The following is a 27,873-nucleotide window of genomic DNA, read 5'->3' as shown; positions in this document are numbered from 1 at the left end:
AATGAACCATGACTCTGAAGAACCACAGACTCTCGATCCAAAGTTTTGTTAGTTTATTAGAAAGCCACGAACAGTTGGACATACAAACATCTCAAACTGAGGTGTAGAAATACATCGGAAATAATACAAATCCAAACCTAAGGGTGAAGTTAAGAGGGGGCAGCATACACAAAATAACTAATTCTAGAATCAGGACATAGAATATAACAGCTGAAATGTCAAGAGTCCCCTTCATTGGAGGTTCTTAGGTAAAAAGCATTAGTCTGTCCGTACACTATCGCTAAAGTGACATCCCTACTTAGCATTCCCACAGGCAAGTTCTGAAAAAGGTGTCAGAACATGAAGGCTTCATAAGACCATTCACCTTGAATGGGTCAAGTAGCATAAAACTACAGAGCTCATTCTAAGATGCTCTCAGACAGAAGTCCCCGGACTCTGTCCCTAACTCCAATACAATAATTGGTACGAGACTTCCTATAATGCTGTGCGACATCACCCCATCCACACAGGACACATCCTCGTAGGTAACTTTCTGTGCGGCAGTGATGCTCCCATGATGACCTTTATTTTTAATTTTTATTTCTGACGTTTAGTCACCTGATGCCACATTTCCACCGTCCGAGCCATAGGGCCCAAATATCTCCCTTTCCGGGGCTTTGTGTATAGGGCTCCCAAGCATCCCTCCCTTTCCACCTGATATCTGTCTAACATATAGGCTGGTTTTGCCGGAGAATGGTAGAGCCAGTGATTTATTGCCACTAATTGCGAAGCCCAGTAGTAGAGCTGTATATCCGGAAGTGCAATCCCCCCGTCGTACCACCCTTTGGTCAGTTTATGCAATGCTATGAAAGGCACGCCTCCCCTTCACAGTAGCGATCGGACCTCACATTCAATACTTTAAAAATAAGAGTCAGGAATCGTGTAGGGGCAGTTTTGGGGATATACAAAAAACGCGGGAGAGCAAGCATCTTAAACAGGGCAGCTCATCCTAACAACGAAAGTGGTAGCGCTCTCCAATGTTTGGCATCGTTAAGGAGTCGATCTTAAGGGGCGGCTAGATTTTTCACATAGAACAGTTGGGGGTCAGGAGTAAAAAACTCCAAGGTAGCGAAATCCGTCAAGGGCTATTTCAATCTCGCATCCCGGAGGAAGCCTGGGAATTGGGCCCCGAAGAACAAACAGCACTGATTTAGCCCAGTTGATGGTATAGCCAGCGTATTTGCCGAAATTTGTAAAAATATTCAAAAGTCTGTGTATTGAAGTATAAGGGGACGCAAAAGCGGGTGGTGTGGGGTCAGCTTAGGCGCCAGTACTCACGTGCGCTTAGGCGCCAGTACTCACGTGCGCTCTACTGCGCAGGAGCCAGCTAGGGTCTCCTACTTAAAGCTCCTCCTCTAGTGCAGCGGGATCGCGCAGCGGGGTCGCCTTTCGCTTAGCCTGAGTCGTGCCAGAGTCCTGCCCGTCTGCGCTCGTCAGCGTCTCGTAGGCGGACGGGGCTGGACGGCTCAGGCCTGTTATAGTTTGTTTCATTTTGGTGCCTGTCTGTGCTGTTTACTAAATATGTTTATTTATACGTCGGCTGATTTACTTGCCCTACGCCTCCCTCGGGGCCATTGCTCCCATATTTTTCCTGGCGGTCGGACCTTAAGGAAAGGCTGTCCGTCATGCGGTTGGCGTCTCCCAGTTTTAAATGGTACCGTGGAGGACAATACATCTGCTCCTCTCCAGTGCCTCCTCCTGAATACCAGGTCTTTAAACTGTCATTCCCTTAATATTTGGAATTTGTTGTATAATTCCAATATTTTGTGTTTATTTTTGACAGAGACATGGTTAGGTGAGTGTTCTGCACCGGACCTGGCTAATGCCATCCCTCCGAATTATAACATCTTTTGGAGGGATAGAGTATCGGGCAGGGGAGGAGGAGTAGCTCTCATTGTGAAAAAGAGTACTCCCTGCTCAACCTTTCCGGTGGAGAATATTCAGGGATGCGAAGCCCTCGGCTTCACCTTACATCTTTCACCTCTCCAGGCCTGTACCGGGATTCTTTTATATAGAACACCGGGATCGACGGGACCTTTTTTTGATGAATTGCAAGTAGCTCTTTCAGTTCCTTGTCTTAGGTCTGATCATTGTATTTTTCTTGGAGATTTTAATGTCCATATGGACAATAATTGTGACCCTGACGTTACAAAACGTATTGATATCACGGCCTCGTTAGGGCTATCTCCGTCTTTGCAAGGACCAACACACAACAAAGGTCATACCTTAGATCAGGTATTCTCAACGAGACCTATTTCTGTATCTTCCATACAGCCAGTACTTTGGTCTGATCATTTTTTAATTTATTTTTCTTTGCCTGTCACTGCCCTCATTCGGGAGAGAAAAATAATTGAGGCCACGCGGATCTCGCGCCCGTTCCATCTGCTCTCGGGAGATATGTTATCGGAGGCTCTCACTACCTTTCCCTGCCCTCTTTTGGGAAACTTGGAAGAGAATCTTGCTCTCTTCCAAAAATGGCTTATAGCCCGATTTGAGAACCTAATCCCCGAAAATAAACCTAAATTAGGTGAGCGTAGAGCGTCGGCCCCGTGGTTTACTCCCCAGTTGAGGATACAAAGGCAAGAGTGTAAAAGGGCTGAGAGAGCCTGGAGGCGGGCTTACGATTTGATTGAAAAATTTAAATTTCGAGCAGTAACAAAAGCCCATCATCAGTCAATTTGGGTTGAAAAAAGGGCCTATTTTGAACGCCGTATTGATGAGGCTGAAAATGTCTGCAAAGAAATTTATAAAGTGGTTCAGGACTTTACCTCTCCTGCCGTTTGTACTCCTACTCTTACTCACACTGACTCTTGGATACAACAACTAGCCACCTTTTTTGTTAGTAAGATTCCAACTATCCAAGCTTCTCTCTCCCTCGCTTGTTTACGACCGGATTTGAGCCATTTAACTCCATCATCTTTTGTGGAGGGTCAAGGCCCTTTCCTCTCTGAATTCCCTCACATGGATCTCAGCACATCTTTGGATCTTTTGTCAGGTTTGAAATCTGGCTCTCCTTTAGACCCATGTCCGGCCAAATATCTGGGGAAAGTGGCATCTGCCTTAAACACCTTGGTAAACCCTCTTTTGAATTCTTCCCTGTCTACAGGTGAGGTGCCTCAAGCATGGAAGCGCGCCATAATCCTACCTCTGCTCAAGAAACCTACCTTGGACCCCCTCATCCATGCCAACTACAGGCCAATCTCCCTTCTCCCTGCTCTGGCGAAAGTGGCCGAGAGATACGTGCACAGGATAATTTCCAGTTTCATCGAGGAAAACGACCTGTTGCACGCCTCGCAATCCGGTTTCCGTGCTAATTTTAGCACGGAGACGGCTTTACTCGAGGTCACTGATGCCATCAGGGAAGTGCTCGATTCTGGGGGAAAGGCCATGTTAGTCATGCTTGACTTGTCGGCGGCGTTCGACACCGTTCCTCACGAAGGCCTCCTTGTAAGACTCTGGGAATGTGGCCTTCGCGGAACGGTGTGGAACTGGCTTAAATCCTTTCTGGCCGACAGCCGGCAAACGATCTGGGCGCCTCCTTTTTCCGCTGATATGGCTCCGCTAGAGGTGGGAGTCCCTCAGGGCTCCATCCTTAGCCCTATGCTTTTTAACATCTTTATGGCCCCTCTGGCGGTAGTCGCGGAATCGTTTGGCGCCCAGATCGTGTCATACGCTGATGACACCCAGCTCCTGTTCATATGTGACAGGGGCGGGTCATTTAATGGCATACAGATCAGGGATTGTCTTGGTGCGGTATTTGAGTGGTTCAGATGTCATGGCTTAAAATGTAACTCCGATAAGTCAGAGCTCCTCTTTTTTGGATGCGCTCCTGAACCCAATTGGAAATCTTGGTGGCCACAAGATATGTTTCCCCCTGATAATGTGTCTTTTAAGGCCAAAAATTTGGGAGTGATAGTGGACTGTGAACTATCTTTTGGGCCTCACATCTCGTGCCTTTCAGGAAAGTGCTTTGGCATTCTGCGGATGTTGAGGAAATTTCTTCCCTTACTATCACCCAATCATAGGAAAACAGTTGTCCAGGCCTTGATCGGTTCTCGGCTGGACTACGCAAACGTTCTTTTTTTGGGTTTACCGAAATATCTTTTGACCCGTTTGCAAGTAGTCCAGAACTCGGCAGCCTGAGCCATCTATGGACTCCCGAGGAGAGCTGGTGCCACTGTTTTATTGAACACCTTACACTGGCTACCTATCTCTAAGAGAATTCTTTTCAAAAGCCTGACCGTGGCCTTTAAAGCTCTACACGGCACCGGCCCCAAATATATTGGGAAACGTCTTTCCCGGTATTTACCTAGCAGGACCCTGAGGTCATCTGGTTTGTCCATGATGACAGTTCCTGCTATTCGGCGTGCAAGAATGGGAGGTCGGTCCTTTCGTTACCTAGCACCAAAGGCTTGGAACGATTTACCCTTGTCTCTGAGACAGGCCCCCTGCCTTCTTGCTTTTAGGAAAGACCTGAAAACATGGCTCTTTACGAAATAGTTTTCTTTTCTTTTGCTTCTGCTTTTTTGCTGTTGTATGGTTGTTTTTATCTGCTAATATTCTTCGCCAAAGCGCCGGGATGCTCCACGGAGTAGCCGTGCGCTATAGAAGAAATAAACTAACATAACAAAATATATCAGACTGTTGTCCGCGTAAAGTGATATCCTATCTTTATTTTCTGTCTCCTATTTCAACCCTCAGAGTACAACATCTCCTCGCACCCAGGATGCCAGTGGTTCCAGCATCAAGGAGAAAAGCAGGGGGATAGGGGGCAGCCTTGTCTAGTGCCTCTGCCTAATGGAAATATATGGGACATGCGGTTAGTGACCTTTACTTGACCCCTTAGCTCGGTGTAGAGTAGCCTACCCCCCCCAGGAATTGCGGGCTGAACCCCAGGTGTCTCAGCACCTCGAAAAGTTAAGGCTATTCTATGGAGTCATCAAGGGATAGCACCACTGCATCTTCATCTATATATTGTTGATGCCCCATGACATTATGAATGCGGCGGATATTCAGTGCTGTATTCCTCCCCAGTATAAAGCCTGATTGATCGGCATGGACCAAGGAGGAGAGCATTGCCACCAAGCGAGAAGCCAGGAGCTTTGCCAAAACTTTAGCCTCAACATTAATTAAAGAAATCGGTCGATAAGAACCACAACTATCAGCTGGTTTTCCTGGCTTTCGGATGACTACAATAGAAGCCAGACATTGGTCTTACGGCAGGATTCCTTTCTCAAAGCTTTCATTATAAATGTTTTTGAGGTGTGGCGCTACCCGTAGGGCCATGGACTTAAGGAATTCAATAGGGACACCATTGGGTCCCATCGCCTTCCCTGAGTGGAAACTAAATATTGCTTTACAGATCTCTTCGTCTGTGAGGTCTGTTTCCAGTACATTTCTATCTTCCTCCGATAAAGTCGAGAGGCGCAAGTCTGCTAACAATTGCAGAGAGTCCTCAGCCATAGATGTGGTTGAGGAGGTATAGACATCCTCCAGATGGTCAGCGAATGCCTCCGCAATGTCCTGCGGATCTGAATTCTGCTCCTCCCCTCAATGGACAGTCCGGGTACCCAACGCTCCCCTTGTTCCCTCTTCTCCAGCCAAGCAAGCATTTTCCCAACTCTGTCCCCCACCTCATACACCTTATGTTGTGTTTGCAATAGTCGAGCCCGAGTGCTCTCCCTCACTGGAGTTTTATATTACAACTGCTTGATAGTTAATTGGTGTGTGGTGACCTCACTAGGTGAGGAGGCATACTGCGCCTCCAGTTGCTGAAGTTCACTCTCTAATTGTGACAGCTGTTGATTTTGTTTTCTGACATACCCCACTTTTAACGCTAAGGTTTGCCCTTTCAACACTGACTTATATGCCTCCCACACTATCTGTGCTGAGTTCACTGATCCAACATTGTCTTTAAAATAATGGTCTGTTTGCATAAGCAGGGTCTCCTTTATATCCGGAACTTTAAGTAACCAGGGATTGAGGACAATGATATTCTTCTGCCTTTTGCTATGATAGGTAAGCTGGATCCGCATTGGGGAACAATCTGAAATGCCTCTGGGCAGACCAAGTAGATGACTAAAACGTCCAAATCTTCTAGATGTGTAAGGAAATAGTCTATGCGGGACATGCTCCTGTGTGTATTGGAGTAGTAGGTATAGTATGTCATCTCTGGTTGTAATGCTCGCCACACATATGTCAACCCCACGGCCATTGTGAATTTCTCCATCTGAGTATTAGGGCATGTTAGGGGTTGCCGTGGATGTCTATCTCTTTGGTCCTCCATGGTCATATTGAAATCCCCTCCCAGAATTAGGGTACCTACGGGGAGATCTATCAGAATTTTCCCCAGGTCTCTAAGCACCTCCTTGCCCAGTGCATGGGGAAGATACACTGAGACCACATTAAGCGGCTTTCCCTCCCAGCTGGCTTCCAAAACTGCAAACCGCCCCTGGGGATCTGCCCATGTGCGGACGGGGGTGAGTGCAAGACTTCTTCGAAAAAGGATTCCGGTGCCCTTTGAACCTGAGGTAAACCTGCATGGACCAGGAGTTTACACCTCCATCAATTGGGGCCGTGCAGTTATTGCCCACTACGTCTGTTTCCTGTACCAAAACCAAATCTGGAGCCTGTCTCTTAAGATATTGCAGCACCTCTCTGTAAAGTTGAGTGCATCTGCATGTCATCATTAGAATGTTAGCTATGTTGCTAGGATAGAATGTTAGCTTTTGATTATAGAAGTTGATCTTTGAGCTGTGAAGCTGTGCTGGAGGTGTCTGCCTTGATTCTCAAATAAAGCTATTTGATCTTCATCAAATTGACTGGAAATTGGATCTTTACATTGGCGACAAGGTGGTCTTCTCTGTGCAGGGGGCAGAGACATTGATACCTTCATACCTGGATTTATGGACTTATTGGAGATTTATCTACCTGTTGAGATTTAGTTGGAACCTACAACTGCTGAAATCATGTCCTACCACCTTTGGATATACTGTGAGTAAAATTTGTTGGATGAAAGAATATTTACTACACTTTCCAAGATTTAATTCGAAATTGGAAAATCTGGATTCTTCAATAAGGAAAGGAAACATTTATTTTCCTTAATATTTACAAAAACTTCTGAAGATGTTTTTAAATATAGAACCTGGATGTTTTAATATAGAACCTGGATGTTTTAATACTGAAACTCTAAGGATTTACATGCTTGCCTGAGAAAGATCAAGAGTGTTAAAGACTGCATTCTTTGAACTGCTTCCTAACTGGTGTATGGTGATTGTGGCCATATTGGATTTTCTTCAAGGCAAGCCCTACCTCCCTTGAAAAGAGGACCGAGTGTTTCTTTCGGCGGCCATATTTGGATTTTCTTCGAAGCAAGCTCTACCTCCCTTGAAAAGAGGACCGAGTATTTCTTTTTTTACGGCCATATTGAATTTTCTTCGAAGCAAGCCCTATTTCCCTTGAAAAGAGGACCAAGTGTTTCTTTTGGCGGCCATTTTAAGAGATTGGGTGGATTTTCATTAGAAAAACATTACTTTACGATCGTTTTTATCAAAATACGATCGCGACTTTAGAAAACTGCATCTATTTTGAGAAATATTTGAATTTGAAGAAAAGAAGAGAATAGTTTTCTACAGTTTGGAAGTATTGAACTGGAAAAGACTACAGATTAGAAGTCTTTGGAATTATAAATAGAAGGACTGGAAAGGAATTACAAATAGAAGACATCAAATAATCTGGTTTGTTATTTTAACCTCTTCGATGCTCATGACGGCTCCCGGCCGTCATGAGTCACGGTGGGCGTGTGCTGATGACGGCCGGGAGCTATCATGACCACGCCCGCGATCGGAATGTTCAGCACTGCGGCGGAATTCGCGCTGCGGTGATGAGGTTAAACTATTGTTTTATCTTTTTATATTAACTTATTGTTTTGATTTGTTGTTTTCTTAACCGACACTTTCCTTCCAGGTACATTATAATATATATTCTAATCCTTTTTTTTTTATCATTATGGGTGATCAATCCATGTCTGTTCCTCCAAATTTCCTTCCTACTCCAGGTGATACGGCGATCCCTTGGAAAAAACTATTTTTGACTTACATTTTGGCTACTGGGCCAGATAAATATGGACCCATAAGAAAACAAGCTATATTACTCCATCATCTTGGAGTTGAAGGGTGTCGATTATATGAAGATCTACCTGAGATCTCTCTAGGAATGGGAGATGATCAACCCGTTAATCTATATGAAATGCCAATGAAAATGTTAGAGTTACGCTTTACTACTAAAGTGAATGTGGTCCTTGAGAGGCATACATTTTTTAGTTGCAAACAGAAAGTTGATGAGGATATTGGTACCTATGTTGCTGCATTAAGGGGTCTATGCCAATTTGAAAACCTAGCAGATTCTCTTATTCAAGACCAAATAGTAAGATGTACTAACAGTAAAAGAATACAAGAAAAACTTCTCATTAAAGATCCGTCTCTAGAAGAGGACATTCAAATCGCTAAAAGTCTAGAACATATTCAGATATGGATTAAGGAAATGGACGTTTGTAGTGATTCATTAAGTAGAGATCAGAATAATAAGAAATGTGAAACTCAAGCCTATGTTGATGAAACTAAATTAGTTAAGCAAATAGAGAAATATCCTATTAAAAATCCTGTCAAAATTGATAGATCTCTAGGTAATAATAATATTCCAAAATTTGACATAAGGACTGTTAAGTGTTACCGTTGTGGGGCACCTGGTCACATTGCTTCTAGTCCCAAATGTGCTGCAAGGAATGCCTTGTGTAGAATTTGTGGAAAGAGGGGACATCTTGCCAAAGCGGGTAGGACCAAGATCCAGTCGGGGCAGGCGCAATCAGATCAAGTACATGAAGTGGGTGATGTTACTGATAATATGCAGGAGCTTATGTTATGTGTTGATGGTGACTCTACTAAATATGTTCAAGTGTACAGTCATGATTTAGAATCACATTCTGAAAATTCAGTTTTGGATTGTGATGTGGTTAGAGAAAGCACAGAATTGTTGACCAAGCCTCACTGCATCATAAAATTAGACTCATATGATGTTAATATACTAGTTGATTCAGGGAGTCTTTACACTTTGTTATCCATGGAAAGGTATAATGAAGTGTGGAAAATAAATCTGATGTTAATTCATGGAATAAGCCTGACATCAGAGCTGTCGGGTATGGAGGAAAAACTATTGATATAATTAGCCTCAAATGGATGTTAACATTCTTTAAAGGAAAGAAAGTATATGGAAGGGTGTATTTAACCAAACAAGGTTCGAATTTGTTGGGCTGGCGTCATCAAAAGGATAAATATTATCCCCAACCCTTGCTGAAGAACCTATTATGTCTGTTGTTGTGCACAATATTAATTCTATCTATCAAAATGATTTATTTGAAAAGTACTCAAGAGTGTTCTCTGATGACCTTGGGAAATTGAAAAGCTTCTCGCACAAAATTATTTTAAAGAGAAATGCTATTCCAGTTGTACACAAAGTTAGAAATGTACCCCATTTAATGAGAGAACCATTGCGATGTGAACTTTAAAAAACACCTTGCTCAAGGAATTATTGAACCAATCGAGGCCTCCGAGTGGTTGGCCCCGATTGTCGTAGTGCCAAAGGATGGAAACAAAATTCGTTTGTGTGTGGACTTACGCGATTTAAACAGAGATATTTGAGTAGATAGACAACTTTTGCAAATATTTTTGAAATGCTAACAGCTATGGGTGGTGGTACTGTTTTCAGTGTGATCGATATGTCTTCGGCGTATCATCAGATAGATTTGGAAAGTGGATCAATGCATCTTACATCTTTTGTGACGACGTTAGGGGCATATCGGTATTGTAGGATGCCTTTTGGCTTAGCATCCGCTTCTGCGGTATTTCAGAGAGTGATGGAGAGGATTTTTGGAGACCTGAATGATGTTTTGTGTTTTCAGGATGATGTTTTAATGTAGGAAAAGACAGTGTACACCATGATATTGTTCTGAATGAGGTATTGTATAGAATGGATGATAATGGACTGACCGTAAAAAAAGAAAAATGTCAGTTAAGAAAAGATAGTGTGACGTATCTTGGACACGAAATTTGCAAAGATGGTATTAAGCCTAAGAAATGTATCATTGCTGCAGTTAGAGACTCTCCCATTCCAAAAAATAAGGATAAGCTTAAGTCGTTTTTAAGGGCTTGCTGAGTATTGCTCAAAATTTGTCAAGGGTTTTACAGAAATTGTTGAACCACTGAGACTGCAGATGAAGAAAGGAGTTATTTTTACTTGGAATGAGAGTTTTGACAAGGCATTTAATAACATTAAAAGAAGCATCATTAGTGCTCCCACTCTTGGGCATTTTAATGTTAAGGATAAGGCTTTTGTTACTACTGATGCAAGTGCAGTAGGGGTTGGAGCTGTTTTGACTCAGTTGAGTAATGGTGAGGAAAAGATAATTGGATTTGCTTCCAGAAGATCACGAGATGCGGAACTATCATATTCTGTGATAGAGAGGGAGGCCTTAGCGTGTTGTTGGGGGATTAGGCACTTTAAGTACTTTGTATGGGTTCTTCCTTTTCATGTGCGAACTGATCATAAACCGTTAGTTCATCTTTTCAAATGAGGCAGAGGATTAGAAGGAAATTTACCCCTAGGATTTCAAGGTGGAACTTGTCTGTACTTGATTTCAATTTTGTTGTTGAATATGTTAAGGGTCTCAGGAATGTAGTAGCAGACTATTTATCTAGAATTCCAGTTGAGGGTGTGGAAAATAATATGGACGACATGATTGATGTAGTACATGATGTTAAAGGAGTTGAACATGCTTTAAGCAAGGAGGAATGGACAAATGCAATGTCAAATGATGAACTTTTACAGCAAGTGATTACTTGTGTTTCTCATGGGTGGCATCAAAACCTTATTGAAGATGTAAGATTCAGAAGTTTCTACCATGTTGAGGCTGAACTGAGTGTAAGTGAAGGAAAACTATTGAAGAGATATCAATTTGTACCACCAGCAAGTCTGAGAGGGAAAATTATAAATATTGCTCATGAGGGATAATTAGGCAGGAATATGACTAAGAGAAGGGTCCGACAATCGTATTGGTGGCCTGGAATGGATAGAGAGATTGAGGATGCAGTAGGAGAGTGTTACGCTTGTGCTCAAGCGCATAAACCTAAAGTTGTAAGGCAGCCCTCATTGGTGTCTACAACTTTTCCCAAACGTCCATGGGAAAGAGTGGCAATTGATTTTCATGGGCCAATTGTCATTGTTGGTACTCGTAGCAAGTTTTTGATGGTCATTGTTGACTACCATTCTAAATGGTTTGTGGTGGAAAGCGCAGAATTTATAAATACTCAAAGAGTTGTTGATTTTATGGAAAGGGTGTTTATGAATGAAGGGATACCCAAGACACTAGTGTCAGATAATAGTGTGTAATTGGTGTAGAAAGAAATGCAGAAATTTCTTTCTAAATTTGGGATCATTCATGAGAGGATTGCTCTATTTAGGCCACAAGCTAATGGTGTAGTGGAACGAATTAACCGATTGATTATGGATAATTTTCAGTTGTCCCTGTCTAATGGATTGTCTTGGCGTGAAGAATAAAAATAATTGGTGTGGTTTTACAGGATTACGCCGCATTCAATAACAGGGGTTTCTCCATTTATCTCTTTAAAGGGACGTGAACCTGGTGTCAAAGAGGTTCCTGGTTGGTTGAAAGTGAAAGATTGTGCGTGGGTGGACAGAACTGCTGTGGAAGATAAAGTAGTTAAAATGCAAGCTGAATTTACTAGATATTATAATGATAGGAAGAGTGTGAAAGATATTAAATTTGAGATTGGTGATTGGGTGTCCATAAAACGTGGTGGTGTAACTACAAAGGGAGACAGCAAAGTTTCTGCACCAATTCTAGTGAAGTCTATAAAAAGAAATGTTGTTATCCTATCCGATGGATCAGCTTGGAGTACTGGAAACATATGCAAATGCCGGGCTCCGGTTCATGTTTCTAATGATTGATGTCTTTTGAATATAAAAAATGGAAATGTATTATATTTCTTAAATATGATTTATATGAAGAAAAATGTTTTATAATTTATTTAGTGTATGTTAAGTAGGGAGATGTGTAGAGTTGAGTGCATCTGCATGTCATCATTAGAATGTTAGCTATGTTGCTAGGATAAAATGTTAGCTTTTGATTATAGGAGTTGATCTTTGAGCTGTGAAGCTGTGCTGGAGGTATCTGCCTTGATTCTCAAATAAAGCTATTTGATATTCATCAAATTGACTGGAAATTGGATCTTTACACTCTCCTCTCTTTATTTGGTCTCCCAGCCCATTCACTTTCCACGTCAGAATGGATAATGATGTTTCTTCCGTACTCCCAATTATAGATTATGTGGAAAGAATATGAGAGGACCTGTAAGTGTATAGAGAGGAGCCCCTCTACTTCCCCCAACACCATAGCCAAATGTATAGACCTGAAATAGCGTTTGGGCATATACTGCTTTAAGAACAACATGTTTGCATATCCTGCCTTTGAATTCAGAACAGGGCTAACTGAGTCTAATACTTGACAATTTGTGAATTGAGAATGAACAAATGAAACAACCCCTACTACACTACTCCCCACCCATATCCCCCTCCCTGCCCCCTGCCAGTGGATTTCAAACTACCCACTCCCCAACAAGGCAGAGTGCCTGTCACTCCCCCTTCTATTCAAGAGGTACTTGGTTTACAGCTTTGCCCCCTCCGCCGTAGTTTAAGGATGGTTTTACGGTATACTAGATACTAGGGCGAGATCCCGTCCCTGTCCTGTGCCATTGGTCCCGAGGTGTCATATAACAGTATGTCTACCCAGGCTTATTAGAACCAAGTCACAAATGTCTACTATGGTGCGGTTGATAATACCCCACCGATTTCTACTTTTGCCACTGTCCTACCTCAGAGTCCCTTTATGTGGCTAAATGTATCTATACCAGCACTCCCGGCGCCTTCTTTTCAGCTGCGTGATATTGAGTCTGTCTCTTTCCGGACAGTCTCGCTTCATTGCCTGACATTGTTGTCAGGCTTGCTAGCGTAGGGTCCTCCATTTCGGTCTGTGTTCGGTTTCTCCACCCAGCGCCTGCCCTCCATCCACTCCCAAGCCTCCTCAGGGGAGGAAAAGAACCACGTCCTGCCCTCTGATTCAATACGAAGTTTCGCCGGGAGAGCATGGCGTACTTTATTTCTTTATCTCTCACTGCTCGCTTGACCGCCATGAAACTGCACTGTTGAGCTTGGACTTTTGTGGTGAAGTCTTAAAAAAAGGTGACCAAACTGTCCTCAAATGTAAGCGGCAGGTTTGCACGTGCAGTCTGAAGTATAATGTTGTGGTCCCTGAAATTGAAAACTCACGCTATAATCGGCCTCGGACGGGTTCCAAGTCTAGGCCTATTGCTGAGGACACGATAAGCGCGTTCAATGGAGAAATAGTTTGATAGCCTTTTTGGTTGTAGCTGTTTCAGGATTAGCTCCTCAACAAATAAGTCTACTGCAGGACCTTCTGCCTGCTCCGGAACTCCCAGGATTCGTATATTATTCCTACATGCCCTACATTCATATTCATCAAGCAGCCCCTTCATTTTAGTTTGTCTGTCTTGTAACTGGCATGCTTGCTGTTTTAGCAGGGCAGTGTCTGTGTTCAAAACTGTTGTGACTTCCTCTATGTCCTTCACCCTGTAGTCATTTTCCTTAGATCAGCTCTTAAGGGAGACCTCCACATTCACAGTGTCAATACGAGTCTCGAGAGAGGTCCGCACTCCCCTAATGGCTACCATAATGTCTCGGAGAGTCAAGTCCTGTTGCTGTGGCGGATGTTGTTGGCCATCCAAGGCCCCTTGAGATGCTGCGTCCTCATCTTTCCTTGCCTTCGACGAGGCAAATTTGACTAGTTTGCTTTGCGTAGGTGTTTTAGCTCCTTTCCCGCTTGCCATTCCCAATGCTGTAGTGTTCGGTTTATGACTGAGATTCCTAGGATCAGTCCCAGTACTTGCCGCCGCCTACCCAGGGGATAAAATCATCCTGTGCCGGCCTGTCAGGTTTCCTGGTCTACTGACCCTTCTCTAGTCTGGGGGAGGACCAGTGAAAGAGCGCGAAACAGAGTTGTTGCAGTCACAGCGAAATTCTGTAGAGCGTGTCTTTAGTAGCCCACTGCGCTCCCTAACCTCCTTCTCCTCCTAAAACAGGGGTACTACTAGATACTTGGCAGGAACACACTAGGGCTGTGCTGGGTATGCCTCTCGACCTCCAAAGCGCCCCCCAACACAATCGGGCCTGCTATGTCTTTCACCCTGTGCCACGTACACCAAGTCCCAGGGTGCCAGGTCTGTTGTTCAAGCCTGTCACCGCCACCTCCTGCAAAATGACTCGCTGTCTCTGACAACCGCTGTGACCCAGCAGGGGTCCATTGAAGTCACAAGGTGGACATCCCTGCACAGCACACTTTTCGGACCTTTCCGCTTGCAGAGGCGAACCACTGCCCCTCACATCCACATGTGGCCCTTCATGGGATCGTGGGGAAGCCCGGACCGCGTTGCGGTGCTCACCGCCGACGTGTGATGATAATAGCCCCCGGTGTAGATCAATGAAGACAGTGCGGAGTTCGGGCCCACTAGGCCAAGAAAGCCGGGGCCTCAATTAGTCCCGCAGCAGGCTTGTCTTCAGCGCAGCACACTGGCTCTGGCATTAAAGGGAATATGCTGCGGTGCGGCACTCACTGCTGAGACACGTTGAATCCCTGCTCCGATGGCTGCTGTGTGAAGCTGCGGCCCTCCAGGCCCACGAAGCCGGGACCTCAGTTGCTGCTGTGGCCATTCTGCTCCCAGCTCATCCAGCGTCCTGCACCCACCGGTCACAGGCATGCAGCGGAGCATCCATGGAGAGCTGACCAACCCAGTTCTCAGGTGTCTGCTACGTCTGGGGTATTCTGCTGTTGCTGGCTGGTCCCGCTATGCTATATTCATGGTGAGACACCTGTCGCTTCCATAATGTCACTCAGTGGAGCGAGGGTGCACTGCCATGTTGGATATGAGCTCCACCCACGCTGGGAGTCGTCAGTCGATTTTTAACCACCCTAGGCAGGAACTCTGCCCCAATAAGTGCCGCAGGACCATAGTGTCGGGATCCCCTCTGCTAGGGGGGAATTTAGCAGGTTGTTGGCAGGATTAAGAACAGGATAGACAGTGAGGACTCCGGAGCCGCATTAGCATCCGGCTATTCCCTCCGCCTGCTAGCCATGCCCCCCCTCCCATGATGACCTTGACTCCCAGGCTCTCTCCGATGATAAAGAACACATGCCACATTATTAGCATCGCCATTCAATGTATCCTCTCCTCGCTAAGCCTAACTCCTAAAACAAAGACATTATTCTAACAAAGATGCATTTCTCCACCTGTAACGGAAAACGGGAGAAAGAACAAGTTGGGCATACACATAAATTCCACTAGTAAACCTAACTTGAGAGCAGCAGGGAGAAATACACATTAGGCCTACAGAATTCGGCCAATATAAGAAACAGCAAGTAAATTTGTAAAACAGGAGTATATATGATCATAGTTACTGAGCATATTTAAATCAATGCGTTACACAAGCATATGATTATAACGTTCATTAGTCACATGTACAATTCTTCACATTAAGATTTTCATCTAATCCTATGTAATTGAAATGCTGATTTCTACATTTTATACAAACATATAACTATCACTTTACATTGCTCATTTCTTACAATACACAATATAATGGCACAAATGTTAACACGATGAAGATTATATGCGGGTAAATGCGGGTGACGACTACCCATGATTATAAAGCACCCCTACAAATGACAGAGCAAATCTGCGCTGTATCACCAGTGTTAATGCCTAGCTAATCACTGCAGTTTATATTAGAGCAGTAAAATTAGGAAAGACACGAAGGGGGTTGTACCTCTGGCTGATCCAAGGAAATCTCTGCAGTCCACACACATCTCTTTATATTCTTCCAGGAAGGTTCCCATCTGACTAGCGTTGTTTAGTCAAGCTTTATAGATTTTTGCCCTCATCTCAGACATTTGCTTCATTTTCTCAAGTACCTCCGTGCGCATAGCTGTATCTTACCTTGCTTGTCTGAACCTTACATCTTCCTCTTTCTGTTTTTTGCTCCTCACAGGATGGGGAAGTGCCTGTCCCGAGCAGCCCAGGCCCACAGGTCCACCTCCATGGGTTCCCGGTGTTTTGGACACAAATCATCATCGGGGGCCTCTTTCTATGTTCCGTGCTCCTGGTGCTGCTATATTTTAAGCTGTAAGTACTCACACAATAGTCCCTGCAAGGTTCTGATTCCATCCAGCAGCTAGGGAGGGCAGCACCACCTTGGCAGCAGCAAGACTTTCGGTTCCTGATAACCTGACTGGTGGACAAGGGAACTTGTTTGTTGCAAAATTAACTAATTTTGAAAAAAGCTTTCTAAGGTTTGCAGAGGAAAAACGTTTCAAATGTTCACAACGATCTCAAACTCTGCAAGTTGTCATAAGAATCCTTTGCCTCTTGTACCTTGTTTCACTTCCTGATTTCAGCCCAGCAGGAGGGGCTAGAGGGTCCAGAGGCAGAAGGGGTGATTTGGGTGAAATACTTTATCTCTTGAAAAAATACTCTAATTCTTAAATTGTATTTTTGTTTCTGTTGTAGGACAGAGGTGTGACCAAGCATATGATCGTGTGAAACAAGTCCAGCGATGCTCTGCTTCAAGCGTGTCTGTGCGATGCTTACTGTCCGGGAGATGCTGTGCTCTGAGTTCTACCTCAGAGTCCTCTTACCAAGACATTCCTTGTCCACTCTGTCACTCACTTTATGGTGTGGGGAAGCAGAAAACCATACCCTATCTGACAGGGCAAAACGTTTAAACTTTCCCTTATCTTTCTGAATACCCTCACTAGCAGAATTAAGGCATTGAATTGTGCCCAAAAATTCGAATGGATAATTTACTTTAAAATGAATTTTCTAGTTCCTCTTCTAATAAACTCTTGCATTTCAGTGCAGTCAAAAGATGGAACCACACCTCCAAGGAGGGAAGGGCTGGTTTTGATGGACATTTCTATAATACCGTTAAGCGTTGGTATTTGTTTATTAACTACAGATGAAAGTCGCTGAATTTGATGTTTTTTTAAAATGGAAGAATGTAGAGGCAGCTCAAATCAGCAACATAATAATGTGTGGATATTCATGAAAACGTTTTTCACATTTCTGAAGAAAGATGCAAAGATCGGCGCGAAAACCAAAATATACCGACAGAAGACTGTCTGAAAGTATGGTAATATCTCTCAGTTTAGTGGGCGTCATTTTCTTAGTAAAAATATTAATGCTGGTAAATTGTGGGTGTTTTATTACCAAGTGGAGGACTAGCAAAAGTCTTTGTGACTCCCACTAAAATTGTTTTCCAAGTTAATAATGGAATTGATGATGTTTACAAAACAGCACTTTTAACCTTTATTAATCCAATGGCTATATATCACTATAGATAACGTTAAAAGAAAAAGATAAAGGGCCAGATGTAGGTAATCCCAGATTACCGATTCTTAAATAGCGAATCATACCGATTCGGTATTTAAGAACAGGCAAATGGGATGTAGGTAATTTTTCATAAAAAATGACCGAATCGGTAAATTTCGGTAATTACCGAATCGGTATTTACCGATTCAGTAATTGCCATTCATTCCTATGGGCCTGGAGGCCCATAGGAATGAATGTCAATTACCGAATCGGTAAATACCGATTCGGTAAAAGGGGGAAACATTGAAGGGTGGCAGGGTGTCACTTTGACACCCTGTTGCACCCCTCAATTGTGTATGGGTGCACATGTTGCAGACATACATGCCCTAAGTCAACATGGCACTGTTGGAAAAGCAAAAAAAAGGCTTTTTCAAAGGTTTTCATTATTTACCACCAACTTCTAGTTGGTGGTAAATAACGAATCCTAAAATGGGAAAAGCACTCATTTGAGTGCTCCCTACCTTTCAGCTTCGGTAATTTACTGATTAGGTATTTTTTAGAATCGGTAATTTACCGAATTCTTAAATACCGATTCGATAAAATTACCGAATCTGAAATGTAGCCACCTACATATGAAAAGCCTAATTCCGGTCGGTAACGGACGAAATTCGGTAATTTCGGCCGTTACTGACCGGAATTAGGCTTCCATCATCGAGCCCTAAGTCTTTTCTGGACCCTGGAAATACAATTAAATATAAATTGACAACTGTAAACATAGTTATTTGTTATCATCTTGCCGTGGCAAAGTTCCAAGCAGTGTTTGCCACATACGTGTGTTAATATTCAAATGAGATTGTGGTGGCTGACATAATGCGCAAAAAAATGCATAAAGATAACATATTTTCATACCAATTGCTTTGCTGAGCAAAAATAAAATCCTGCTTGGTATTTGCATGAATCTGCATATGTGCACTATGCTTATGCAACTAAGCACAAAAACAGGATGCACCACATGGATGCATAATTATGTGCAGGTAAAAATATGTAGCTTGTATCATCTCCATCCCCATGCCTGTATTTGTCTTCTCAGCGTGCCACAAGCATCTAACAGACTGGCATTTGATAATGGCTCCAAGCTATGTATCTCCATCCATGGACTGGGACATTCTTATATCAAGTTTTTTTCTAAATTTCAAATGTTCTTGAATACTTTCTAAGCTAGCACTGCCAGTACTTTGTGTGTTTCCTTTCCTGGGCTGGATGAATCCATTATTTGTGTGGAGAAGTAATGTCTTTGGTTAGATGTGAATCCTGTGCTGGGAAATCAATTTTCTTCCATGGTCTTTACATACGGTCGCATCAATGGGAAGTCTCTGGGTTTTCTCCATGAGCCAGGAAGTTTATTTATTTATTTATTTTAGGCATTTATTAAGCGCACTGTCACCATAGCAGGCATCCTGGCGCTGACTGAATCCGATGGGGCAGGGAAGTGAGAGCATCAGGGATGGGAGATTATCAGACAGTTGTCTTAGGGAAGAGCCAGGTTTTAATCCTTTTCCTGAAAGGCAGAAATTCAGAAATGTGCCTAATTTCAGCTGGAAGCGTATTCCAAAGCTTGGCAGCTGCAACGTCGAAGGATCTGCCTCCGGATCTGATCTTTTTGAATCTGGGAACCACTGCCAGCTTGGCTTCAGAAGAGCGAAGCTGCCTGGCTGGAGTGTACCAAGTAAATTTAGATTGGAGGGAGGCAGGGCCCATTGCATGACGCGCCCTAAACGCTATACATAGGGCTTTGAATTGTACCCTCTGCCTCACCGGCAGCCAGTGGAGTTTGCTCAGTGAGGACGCTCCATTTGCTCTTCTAGGAAGCCCCAAGGCCAATTTGGCAGCTGCTGATTGGACTCTTTGGAGTCTGTCAAGCAAGAACCCGGGGGATTCCAGCAAAAGGGTATTGCAATAGTCTAATTGACTAAGGATGGTACATCTTACCACTTGGGCACGTGCATGAATGGGGAGGAGAGGCAGTACCTTCCTTAGGGAACGGAGAATGGCAAAGCAAGAAGCAGTAGTCTTTTGAATGTGCGTCTCCATACTAAGTCTCTGATTCAGCATAACCCCAAGGTTGCAAATTGTAGCTACTGGACGAACTGTGGTCCCAGATTCAGGGGGCCAGAAGTTATCTGGGAAAGGCCGAGGAATCTTGGTGCCAGTGCTAAAAAGTACCTCCGTTTTCCCTGCGTTGAACTGGAGGGAGTTGTCCTTTAGCCGGCGAGAGGTGTCACGCAAACTGATGTGAAAAATCTCAACTGAGGTGGAGTTTTCTCCCTACAGAGAGAGGATCAACTGCGTGTCGTCGGCGTAATTGACAATTTTAATATTATAGCTTTTAATTAGCATGATCAATGTCTTAGGTACAAATTAAAAAGAATAGGACTAATTGCAGAGCCCTGGGTGACCCCATGCGAGACTAAAGTAAACGCCGACTGAAAAGGGGGAATAGACACCGCCTGCTGCCTATCCTGCAGAAATGAATGGAACCACTGTACCGCCGAACCTCTTATTCCCGCCTCAAACAACCGCTTCAACAAAATGTCGTGGTTCACAGTGTCGAAGGCGGCAGACATATCAAGCAGAATCAGAAATGCTGCCTGCCTTCTGTCTGCACGCCTCTGAAGCTCGTCCATAGCGGTGATTAAGGCGGTCTCGGTTCCATGGGTGGGCCGGAAACCAAATTGGTCAACGTCCAGAAGTTGATAACGTTCCAGATGGTTGGAGAGGATGTTACTAACCCAGCTTTCGACAATTTTGGCTGGGAAGGGCAGCAGAGAGATAGGACGGTAGTTCTTGGAGCAGTCCGGGTCAAGAGAGGGCTTTTTTAGCAGAGGGGATACTAATGCCCGCGTCCACCGAACAGGAACAGTTCCAGTTGCAAGTGATTGGTTGCAGATTAAGTGAAGGGAAGGAAGAAGTTCCAACTCAAATTCCTTCCATATTTTATGTGGAACAGGGTCTAAGGGAGACCCAGAGGAGATCTTTCTGGCTAGTTTACAGAAGGCCTCATACGTGAGAGATGGGAACTCAAGAAGAAGATCATTTGAGGCCAAGAATGGCACTCCTGGCTGGTTCGCTGAGGGTCTTGGTTGGAGATCGGGGGAGGGAAAGAATCAGGTGAGACTTCTAAGTCTTTGATGATGAGTTCAATTTTTTCTTTGAAAAAGACAGCAAGATTCTCACAAAGCTCTTGGGACGGAACAATGGTGTTTTTAGCACATTCCGGGTTGGTGACACTATTCAATATATTAAAGATGTTTCTAGAGCTGTTGGGGGAGTTGCAGATCATGGAGGAGTAATACTCGGCTTTAGATTTTTTAATCAAGTTCTTATATTCCCGAACTTTATTTTTCCAAAGTTCCTTAGCAGTTTCAATATAGTTTGTCTCCACATTCTCTCTGCATGTTTACAGCTCTGCTTCAGATCTTTTAAGCTATCATTGAACCAAGGCGCGGAATTGGTGCCCTTACAGCTGCGAGTTTTTAGAGGGGCATGAACGTCAAGGATAGAAGTAATCTTTGAGCAGAGAGAGGAGTAATTATCATCTACCTGTTTTTCCTCGTCAAAGAATTGATCTAATTGAAACACTTCCCCTGACGAATGCAGATGAGTAAGAACTTTCCAATCTCTGCACTTAATTTTGTTGATCAGCCCAGGAGCTTTGGAATGGTCACCTTTTAGGTCTATAAAGAACTTAATGAGTGAATGGTCTGTCCAATCCATGGGTAGAGTTTCTCCCATTGCTACCAACTGGGGCCCTGCGAACAATAGGTCTAAAAGGTGTCCGCCCCTGTGGGTTGCTCCGGTAACCAACTGGAAAAGTCCAAGACTTTCGCAGGAGTGAAGTAGGTTGCGGAGACCAGAATCAAGTACGCCGTTCTGCCAAAGATTAAAATCACCCAGAATAAACAGTTTGTGATGCGGGAGTGCAATATTGGTTAAGGTGGCCAAAAGCGCTTGTTGATGCTGAAGGCTGAACGCACCAGGTGGACGGTAGCAGACTATCCCGGTAACAATGTTCCCGGCGTGAGTCTGAATCGATAGTCCTAAGAGTTCCGTACCTTCGGTCGGATCTAGAGCAAGAGTCTTAATATTGCAGGATGCAGTAAATATCGCACCAAACCCCCCTCCCCTACCATTAGCCCTAGGGGTGTGTAGGAATTTAAACCCAGGAGGACAAGTAAAACCCGGATCCACCAGGCAGTCAGGACGAGTCCATGTTTCCGTCATAAAAAGGACGTCTAGTTCGTGAGTTTCGATAAGTAATTGGATCTCGATGCTGTGTTTGGGCAGAGACCTTACATTCAAAAGCCCACATTTTAACAGATTGTTGCCCAGAAAATCTGCTCGCGGAAAAGCTGCGTGTAGCAATGTAAAGGTTCCTTTATCAGCATATACCTTACCCAGTTGTAAGAGCTCCTCTTTAGAGTAAGGAGGGCCAGAGGGTAGCGTGCTGGGGTCTGTTGGAATGAGACATGCAGCATAGCTGGCACCAGGCGCTACCTTGGCGCAGACGGGCGCAGACGGGCTTGCCTTAGGCGCGCCTTCGGCGCACAAACGGCGCTCCCGCTGCGCTCGTCCGCTGCACGTCCGGAAGCGACACATGATTTATGGGGAGGGGCAGGGGGGAAAGGGGGCGTGGCCTCGAAAAGGGGCGTGGCCACGGCAAGCGCCGGAGATGGCGCCAAGAGTGTCCCGGTTCAACTTTCGCGGCAGCGCTAGATCCGCTGTGCTGCGTAGTCTGGGCGAGTTAAGTTCCAAATAAGTGCTGGAAGGGAGCAGGGGTGAGTATTAAAATACAAAGATATGTGACACTCAAATTTTAAAATAAACAGAGCTCGTGCTCCCGGCTTTCCGCCTCAGGAGAAACAGTCAATCAGCCCGGTGTTTGCAATCAACGCCTTTTAAAGGGCTCAGAGGGGGCGTGGCCTCGAAAAGGGGCATGGCCACGGCAAGCGCCGGAGATGGCGCCAAGAGTGTCCCGGTTCAACTTCCGCGGCAGCGCTAGATCCGCTGCGCGGCGTAGTCTGGGCGAGTTAATTTCCAAATAAGTGCTGGAAGGGAGCAGGGGTGAGTATTAAAATACAAAGATATGTGACACTCAAATTTTAAAATAAACACAGCTCGTGCGCCCGGCTTTCCGCCTGAGGAGAAACAGTCAATCAGCCCGGCGTTTGCAATCAACGCCTTTTAAAGGGCTCAGAGGGGGCGTGGCCTTGAAAAGGGGCGTGGCCACGGCAAGCGCCGGAGATGGCGCCAAGAGTGTCCCGGTTCAACTTCCGCGGCAGCGCTAGATCCGCTGCGCGGCGTAGTCTGGGCGAGTTAAGTTCCAAATAAGTGCTGGAAGGGAGCAGGGGTGAGTATTAAAATACAAAGATATGTGACACTCAAATGTTAAAATAAACACAGCTCGTGCTCCCGGCTTTCCGCCTCAGGAGAAACAGTCAATCAGCCCGGCGTTTGCAATCAACGCCTTTTAAAGGGCTCAGAGGGGGCGTGGCCTCGAAAAGGGGCGTGGCCACGGCAAGCGCCGGAGATGGCGCCAAGAGTGTCCCGGTTCAACTTTCGCGGCAGCGCTAGATCCGCTGTGCTGCGTAGTCTGGGCGAGTTAAGTTCCAAATAAGTGCTGGAAGGGAGCAGGGGTGAGTATTAAAATACAAAGATATGTGACACTCAAATTTTAAAATAAACAGAGCTCGTGCTCCCGGCTTTCCGCCTCAGGAGAAACAGTCAATCAGCCCGGTGTTTGCAATCAACGCCTTTTAAAGGGCTCAGAGGGGGCGTGGCCTCGAAAAGGGGCATGGCCACGGCAAGCGCCGGAGATGGCGCCAAGAGTGTCCCGGTTCAACTTCCGCGGCAGCGCTAGATCCGCTGCGCGGCGTAGTCTGGGCGAGTTAATTTCCAAATAAGTGCTGGAAGGGAGCAGGGGTGAGTATTAAAATACAAAGATATGTGACACTCAAATTTTAAAATAAACACAGCTCGTGCGCCCGGCTTTCCGCCTGAGGAGAAACAGTCAATCAGCCCGGCGTTTGCAATCAACGCCTTTTAAAGGGCTCAGAGGGGGCGTGGCCTTGAAAAGGGGCGTGGCCACGGCAAGCGCCGGAGATGGCGCCAAGAGTGTCCCGGTTCAACTTCCGCGGCAGCGCTAGATCCGCTGCGCGGCGTAGTCTGGGCGAGTTAAGTTCCAAATAAGTGCTGGAAGGGAGCAGGGGTGAGTATTAAAATACAAAGATATGTGACACTCAAATTTTAAAATAAACACAGCTCGTGCTCCCGGCTTTCCGCCTCAGGAGAAACAGTCAATCAGCCCGACGTTTGCAATCAACGCCTTTTAAAGGGCTCAGAGGGGGCGTGGCCTCGAAAAGGGGCGTGGCCATGGCAAGCGCCGGAGATGGCGCCAAGAGTTTCCCGGTTCAACTTCCGCGGCAGCGCTAGATCCGCTGTGCGGCGTAGTCTGGGCGAGTTAAGTTCCAAATAAGTGCTGGAAGGGAGCAGGGGTGAGTATTAAAATACAAAGATATGTGACACTCAAATTTTAAAATAAACACAGCTCGTGCTCCCGGCTTTCCGCCTCAGGAGAAACAGTCAATCAGCCCGGCGTTTGCAATCAACGCCTTTTACAGGGCTCAGAGGGGGCCTGGCCTTGAAAAGGGGCGTGGCCACAGCAAGCGCCGGAGATGGCACCAAGAGTGTCCCGGTTCAACTTCCGCGGCAGCGCTAGATCCGCTGCGCGGCGTAGTCTGGGCGAGTTAAGTTCCAAATAAGTGCTGGAAGGGAGCAGGGGTGAATATTAAAATACAAAGATATGTGACACTCAAATTTTAAAATAAACACAGCTCGTGCTCCCGGCTTTCCGCCTCAGGAGAAACAGTCAATCAGCCCGGCGTTTGCAATCAACGCCTTTTAAAGGGCTCAGAGGGGGTGTGGCCTCGAAAAGGGGTGTGGCCACGGCAAGCACCGGAGATGGCGCCAAGAGTGTCCCGGTTCAACTTCCGCGGCAGCGCTAGATCCACTGCGCGGCGTAGTCTGGGCGAGTTAAGTTCCAAATAAGTGCTGGAAGGGAGCAGGGGTGAGTATTAAAATACAAAGATATGTGACACTCAAATTTTAAAATAAACACAGCTCCTGCGCCCGGCTTTCCGCCTCAGGAGACAGGAGAAACAGTCAATCAGCCCGGCGTTTGCAATCAACGCCTTTTAAAGGGCTCAGAGGGGGCGTGGCCTCGAAAAGGGGTGTGGCCACAGCAAGCGCCGGAGATGGCGCCAAGAGTGTCCCGGTTCAACTTCCGCGGCAGCGCTAGATCCGCTGCGCGGCGTAGTCTGGGCGAGTTAAGTTCCAAATAAGTGCTGGAAGGGAGCAGGGGTGAGTATTAAAATACAAAGATATGTGACACTCAAATTTTAAAATAAACACAGCTCGTGCTCCCGGCTTTCCGCCTCAGGAGAAACAGTCAATCAGCCCGGCGTTTGCAATCAACGCCTTTTAAAGGTAGCTCAGAGGGGGCGTGGCCTCGAAAAGGGGCGTGGCCACGGCAAGCGCCGGAGATGGCGCCAAGAGTGTCCCGGTTCAACTTCCGCGGCAGCGCTAGATCCGCTGCGCGGCGTAGTCTGGGCGGGTTAAGTTCCAAACAAGTGCTGGAAGGGAGCAGGGGTGAGTATTAAAATACAAAGATATGTGACACTCAAATTTTAAAATAAACACAGCTCGTGCTCCCGGCTTTCCGCCTCAGGAGAAACAGTCAATCAGCCCGGCGTTTGCAATCAACGCCTTTTAAAGGGCTCAGAGGGGGCGTGGCCTCAAAAAGGGACTTGGCCACGGCAAGCGCCGGAGATGGCGCCAAGAGTGTCCCGGTTCAACTTTCGCGGCAGCGCTAGATCCGCTGCGCGGCGTAGTCTGGGCGAGTTAAGTTCCAAATAAGTGCTGGAAGGGAGCAGGGGTGAGTATTAAAATACAAAGATATGTGACACTCAAATTTTAAAATAAACACAGCTCGTGCTCCCGGCTTTCCGCCTCAGGAGAAACAGTCAATCAGCCCGGCGTTTGCAATCAACGCCTTTTAAAGGGCTCAGAGGGGGCGTGGCCTCAAAAAGGGGCGTGGCCACGGCAAGCGCCGGAGATGGCGCCAAGAGTGTCCCGGTTCAACTTCCGCGGCAGCGCTAGATCTGCTGCGCGGCGTAGTCTGGGCGAGTTAAGTTCCAAATAAGTGCTGGAAGGGAGCAGGGGTGAGTATTAAAATACAAAGATATGTGACACTCAAATTTTAAAATAAACACAGCTCGTGCTCCCGGCTTTCCGCCTCAGGAGAAACAGTCAATCAGTTGACTTGAAGGCAACAATGTGATGGGTGCTCCAGGTAATGAGGGAGTTGTGGGTTACCACACAAGGTGAATAAGACATGAAGTGTGTGTCCAGCCGGTTGAATTGGTTCAGATATAATTTGTAAAAGGTTGTGGGTCTACGAGGTTGATGTGTGAGATATTTGGTATTTATTAGATCCTTTTTTGGAACCCAGTGTGAAAGTTCTTGAGAATGTACAGACCAGGATGGTTTAGTATAATTTAGTCATTGGTTCCAGTAAGGAATCTTTACGTTTCCCATTGCCTGGAGGTGATTTTTAAATTAGGAGGAAGGCGCCAGCAATGGTTGCTATGGGTTGGCATCTCACCAGCACAGATACACAATGGGTAGTGTCACCATCTTCATTGGGTGAGCGTTTCAAAGATTTCTTAAAGATGATTGCTAGACCCTTTTCTATCTTGCCCCATAAGGTTTCTTTTCGATTATACATCTTCAAGAAGAATGGCCTTAGGACATGCTGGTGTGGTGTCATCACTTAACCAAGTTTCCTTGATAAAGGTGAAGTCTGGTGCTGTTTCTGAAATGGGATCTAAGATGCTTGCATTGAAACCAGGTATTTTAGCTGTTTTGCTTCTGTTTCCTTGAGTTGAGGTTAAGGTGGAGGTGGCCCTAGTAACAAGGGAAGGGAGTAGGAAAGGGTGCTGAGTTCAGAGAAAGGGAATAGTGGCTGTGGTCTGGGTGGTAAGCTGAGAATAAGGGAGAACCCATGTGGCTGCAGGAGAGGGTGGTCCAGTGATGTTAGCTGAAAAGGAAGTACAGAGGTGGGACTGTGTCAGGGTCTTGAAGGTCTGTAAGCTGGAACTGAAAGGTGAGGATCTGGGAATCTGGTAACTGTGTGTCTTCTTTGTGCTTTGGGTCTCATTTTCTTCCTAGTAAGTTTTTGTGTGTGTTGAGTTGTGGTCTTCTGTGGAAGAGTTAACTTTAATCTTCCGGAAAAAGAAAACATACGACAGAGCTTTCTCAGGAGCAGCCCCTAGAATCTGGAACTCTCTCCCTCCAAATGTTAGGAAAATTACTAACACGGCAACATTCAAGAGGGAAGCTAAGATTTTCCTAATGAGTAAGTTCCTCACTTAGGCAAGAAGGGACCTCACCGCCACCGCGACATATTTTTGCCAAAGCAGAACTACAAATGGAAGTAAATAGAAAGTCACTAATTGTACTGGGATAACCTAGAGGCGCTATGCTTACCCAGAATCTGAATGAAAAATGCACCGATAAAGACAATTTGGATCTATTGTTATTGTACTACATTTTACAGTACAGTAGGCATGTATGATAACCTTGAAGACAGACACTGGCTGAAATTATATTGGAATATGCACATGCCGATGTCAAGTAGTAGCTTAATATACCTTGCCATTGTACATTTTTATACTATAATGCTTTATAATGGAATACCTAACCTACCTTTTATCAATATGATACGGTTTACTACATAACTTTATACCTACCTACCTCATTCTCTGAATAGTTATTCTATGCAAGATGTATCCCTAACCTACCTATTGTATTTGTATCTGTGAAGTGCTCTGATACCCAAGGGTCACGTTCTCGCTATTCAAAACTGTCTAAATAAAATAAATAAATAGATGCGGAGACGGATTATGGGTGTGTGAAAATCTGGTTGTTGTTCTAAGTTGTTTGCGCAACGAGGGTTTATAGATTCTTGATGTGGTAGAGTTCTTTGAGTGGGTGGTGCTGGCTCCATGCTACCTGGTTTGCCTCCCTTCTGTTAGCTGAATGAGGGTGTCTATCCTGTTAACTGGCTGTGGGATTCTACTAAGAAGTGGCAATTCCCACCTTATGGCAGTTGAGTGACATTACACTCAGGAACAACTGTTTCAACGCTTCTGAAGTGGCAGTGCATCAGAGTGACTACCTCCACCCTGCTTAGTTTAAGGAGGAGTTA

General features: G+C 45.2%; 1 protein-coding gene across 1 annotated transcript in view; it reads left to right on the top strand.

Moving 5' to 3' along the window:
• Positions 1–27,563, top strand: part of LOC144767187 (hepatitis A virus cellular receptor 1 homolog) — a 241,000-nt gene extending 213,437 nt beyond the window's left edge. Inside the window, exons 5-8 of the mRNA XM_078650749.1 lie at positions 16,231–16,364; positions 16,749–17,603; positions 18,273–18,947; positions 25,922–27,563. Of these exons, the coding sequence (XP_078506875.1) occupies positions 16,231–16,364; positions 16,749–16,761 (147 nt within the window). The 3' untranslated portion in view covers positions 16,762–17,603; positions 18,273–18,947; positions 25,922–27,563. The remainder of the gene's footprint in view (positions 1–16,230; positions 16,365–16,748; positions 17,604–18,272; positions 18,948–25,921) is intronic.
• Positions 27,564–27,873: the final 310 nt, after the last annotated feature.

The sequence above is a fragment of the Lissotriton helveticus genome, chromosome 7 (assembly GCF_964261635.1).
Source record: "Lissotriton helveticus chromosome 7, aLisHel1.1, whole genome shotgun sequence".
Classification (NCBI taxonomy): Eukaryota; Metazoa; Chordata; class Amphibia; order Caudata; family Salamandridae; genus Lissotriton; species Lissotriton helveticus.
Note: the sequence above shows the minus strand (reverse complement) of the source record. Positions and strands in the feature narration are given on the sequence as shown.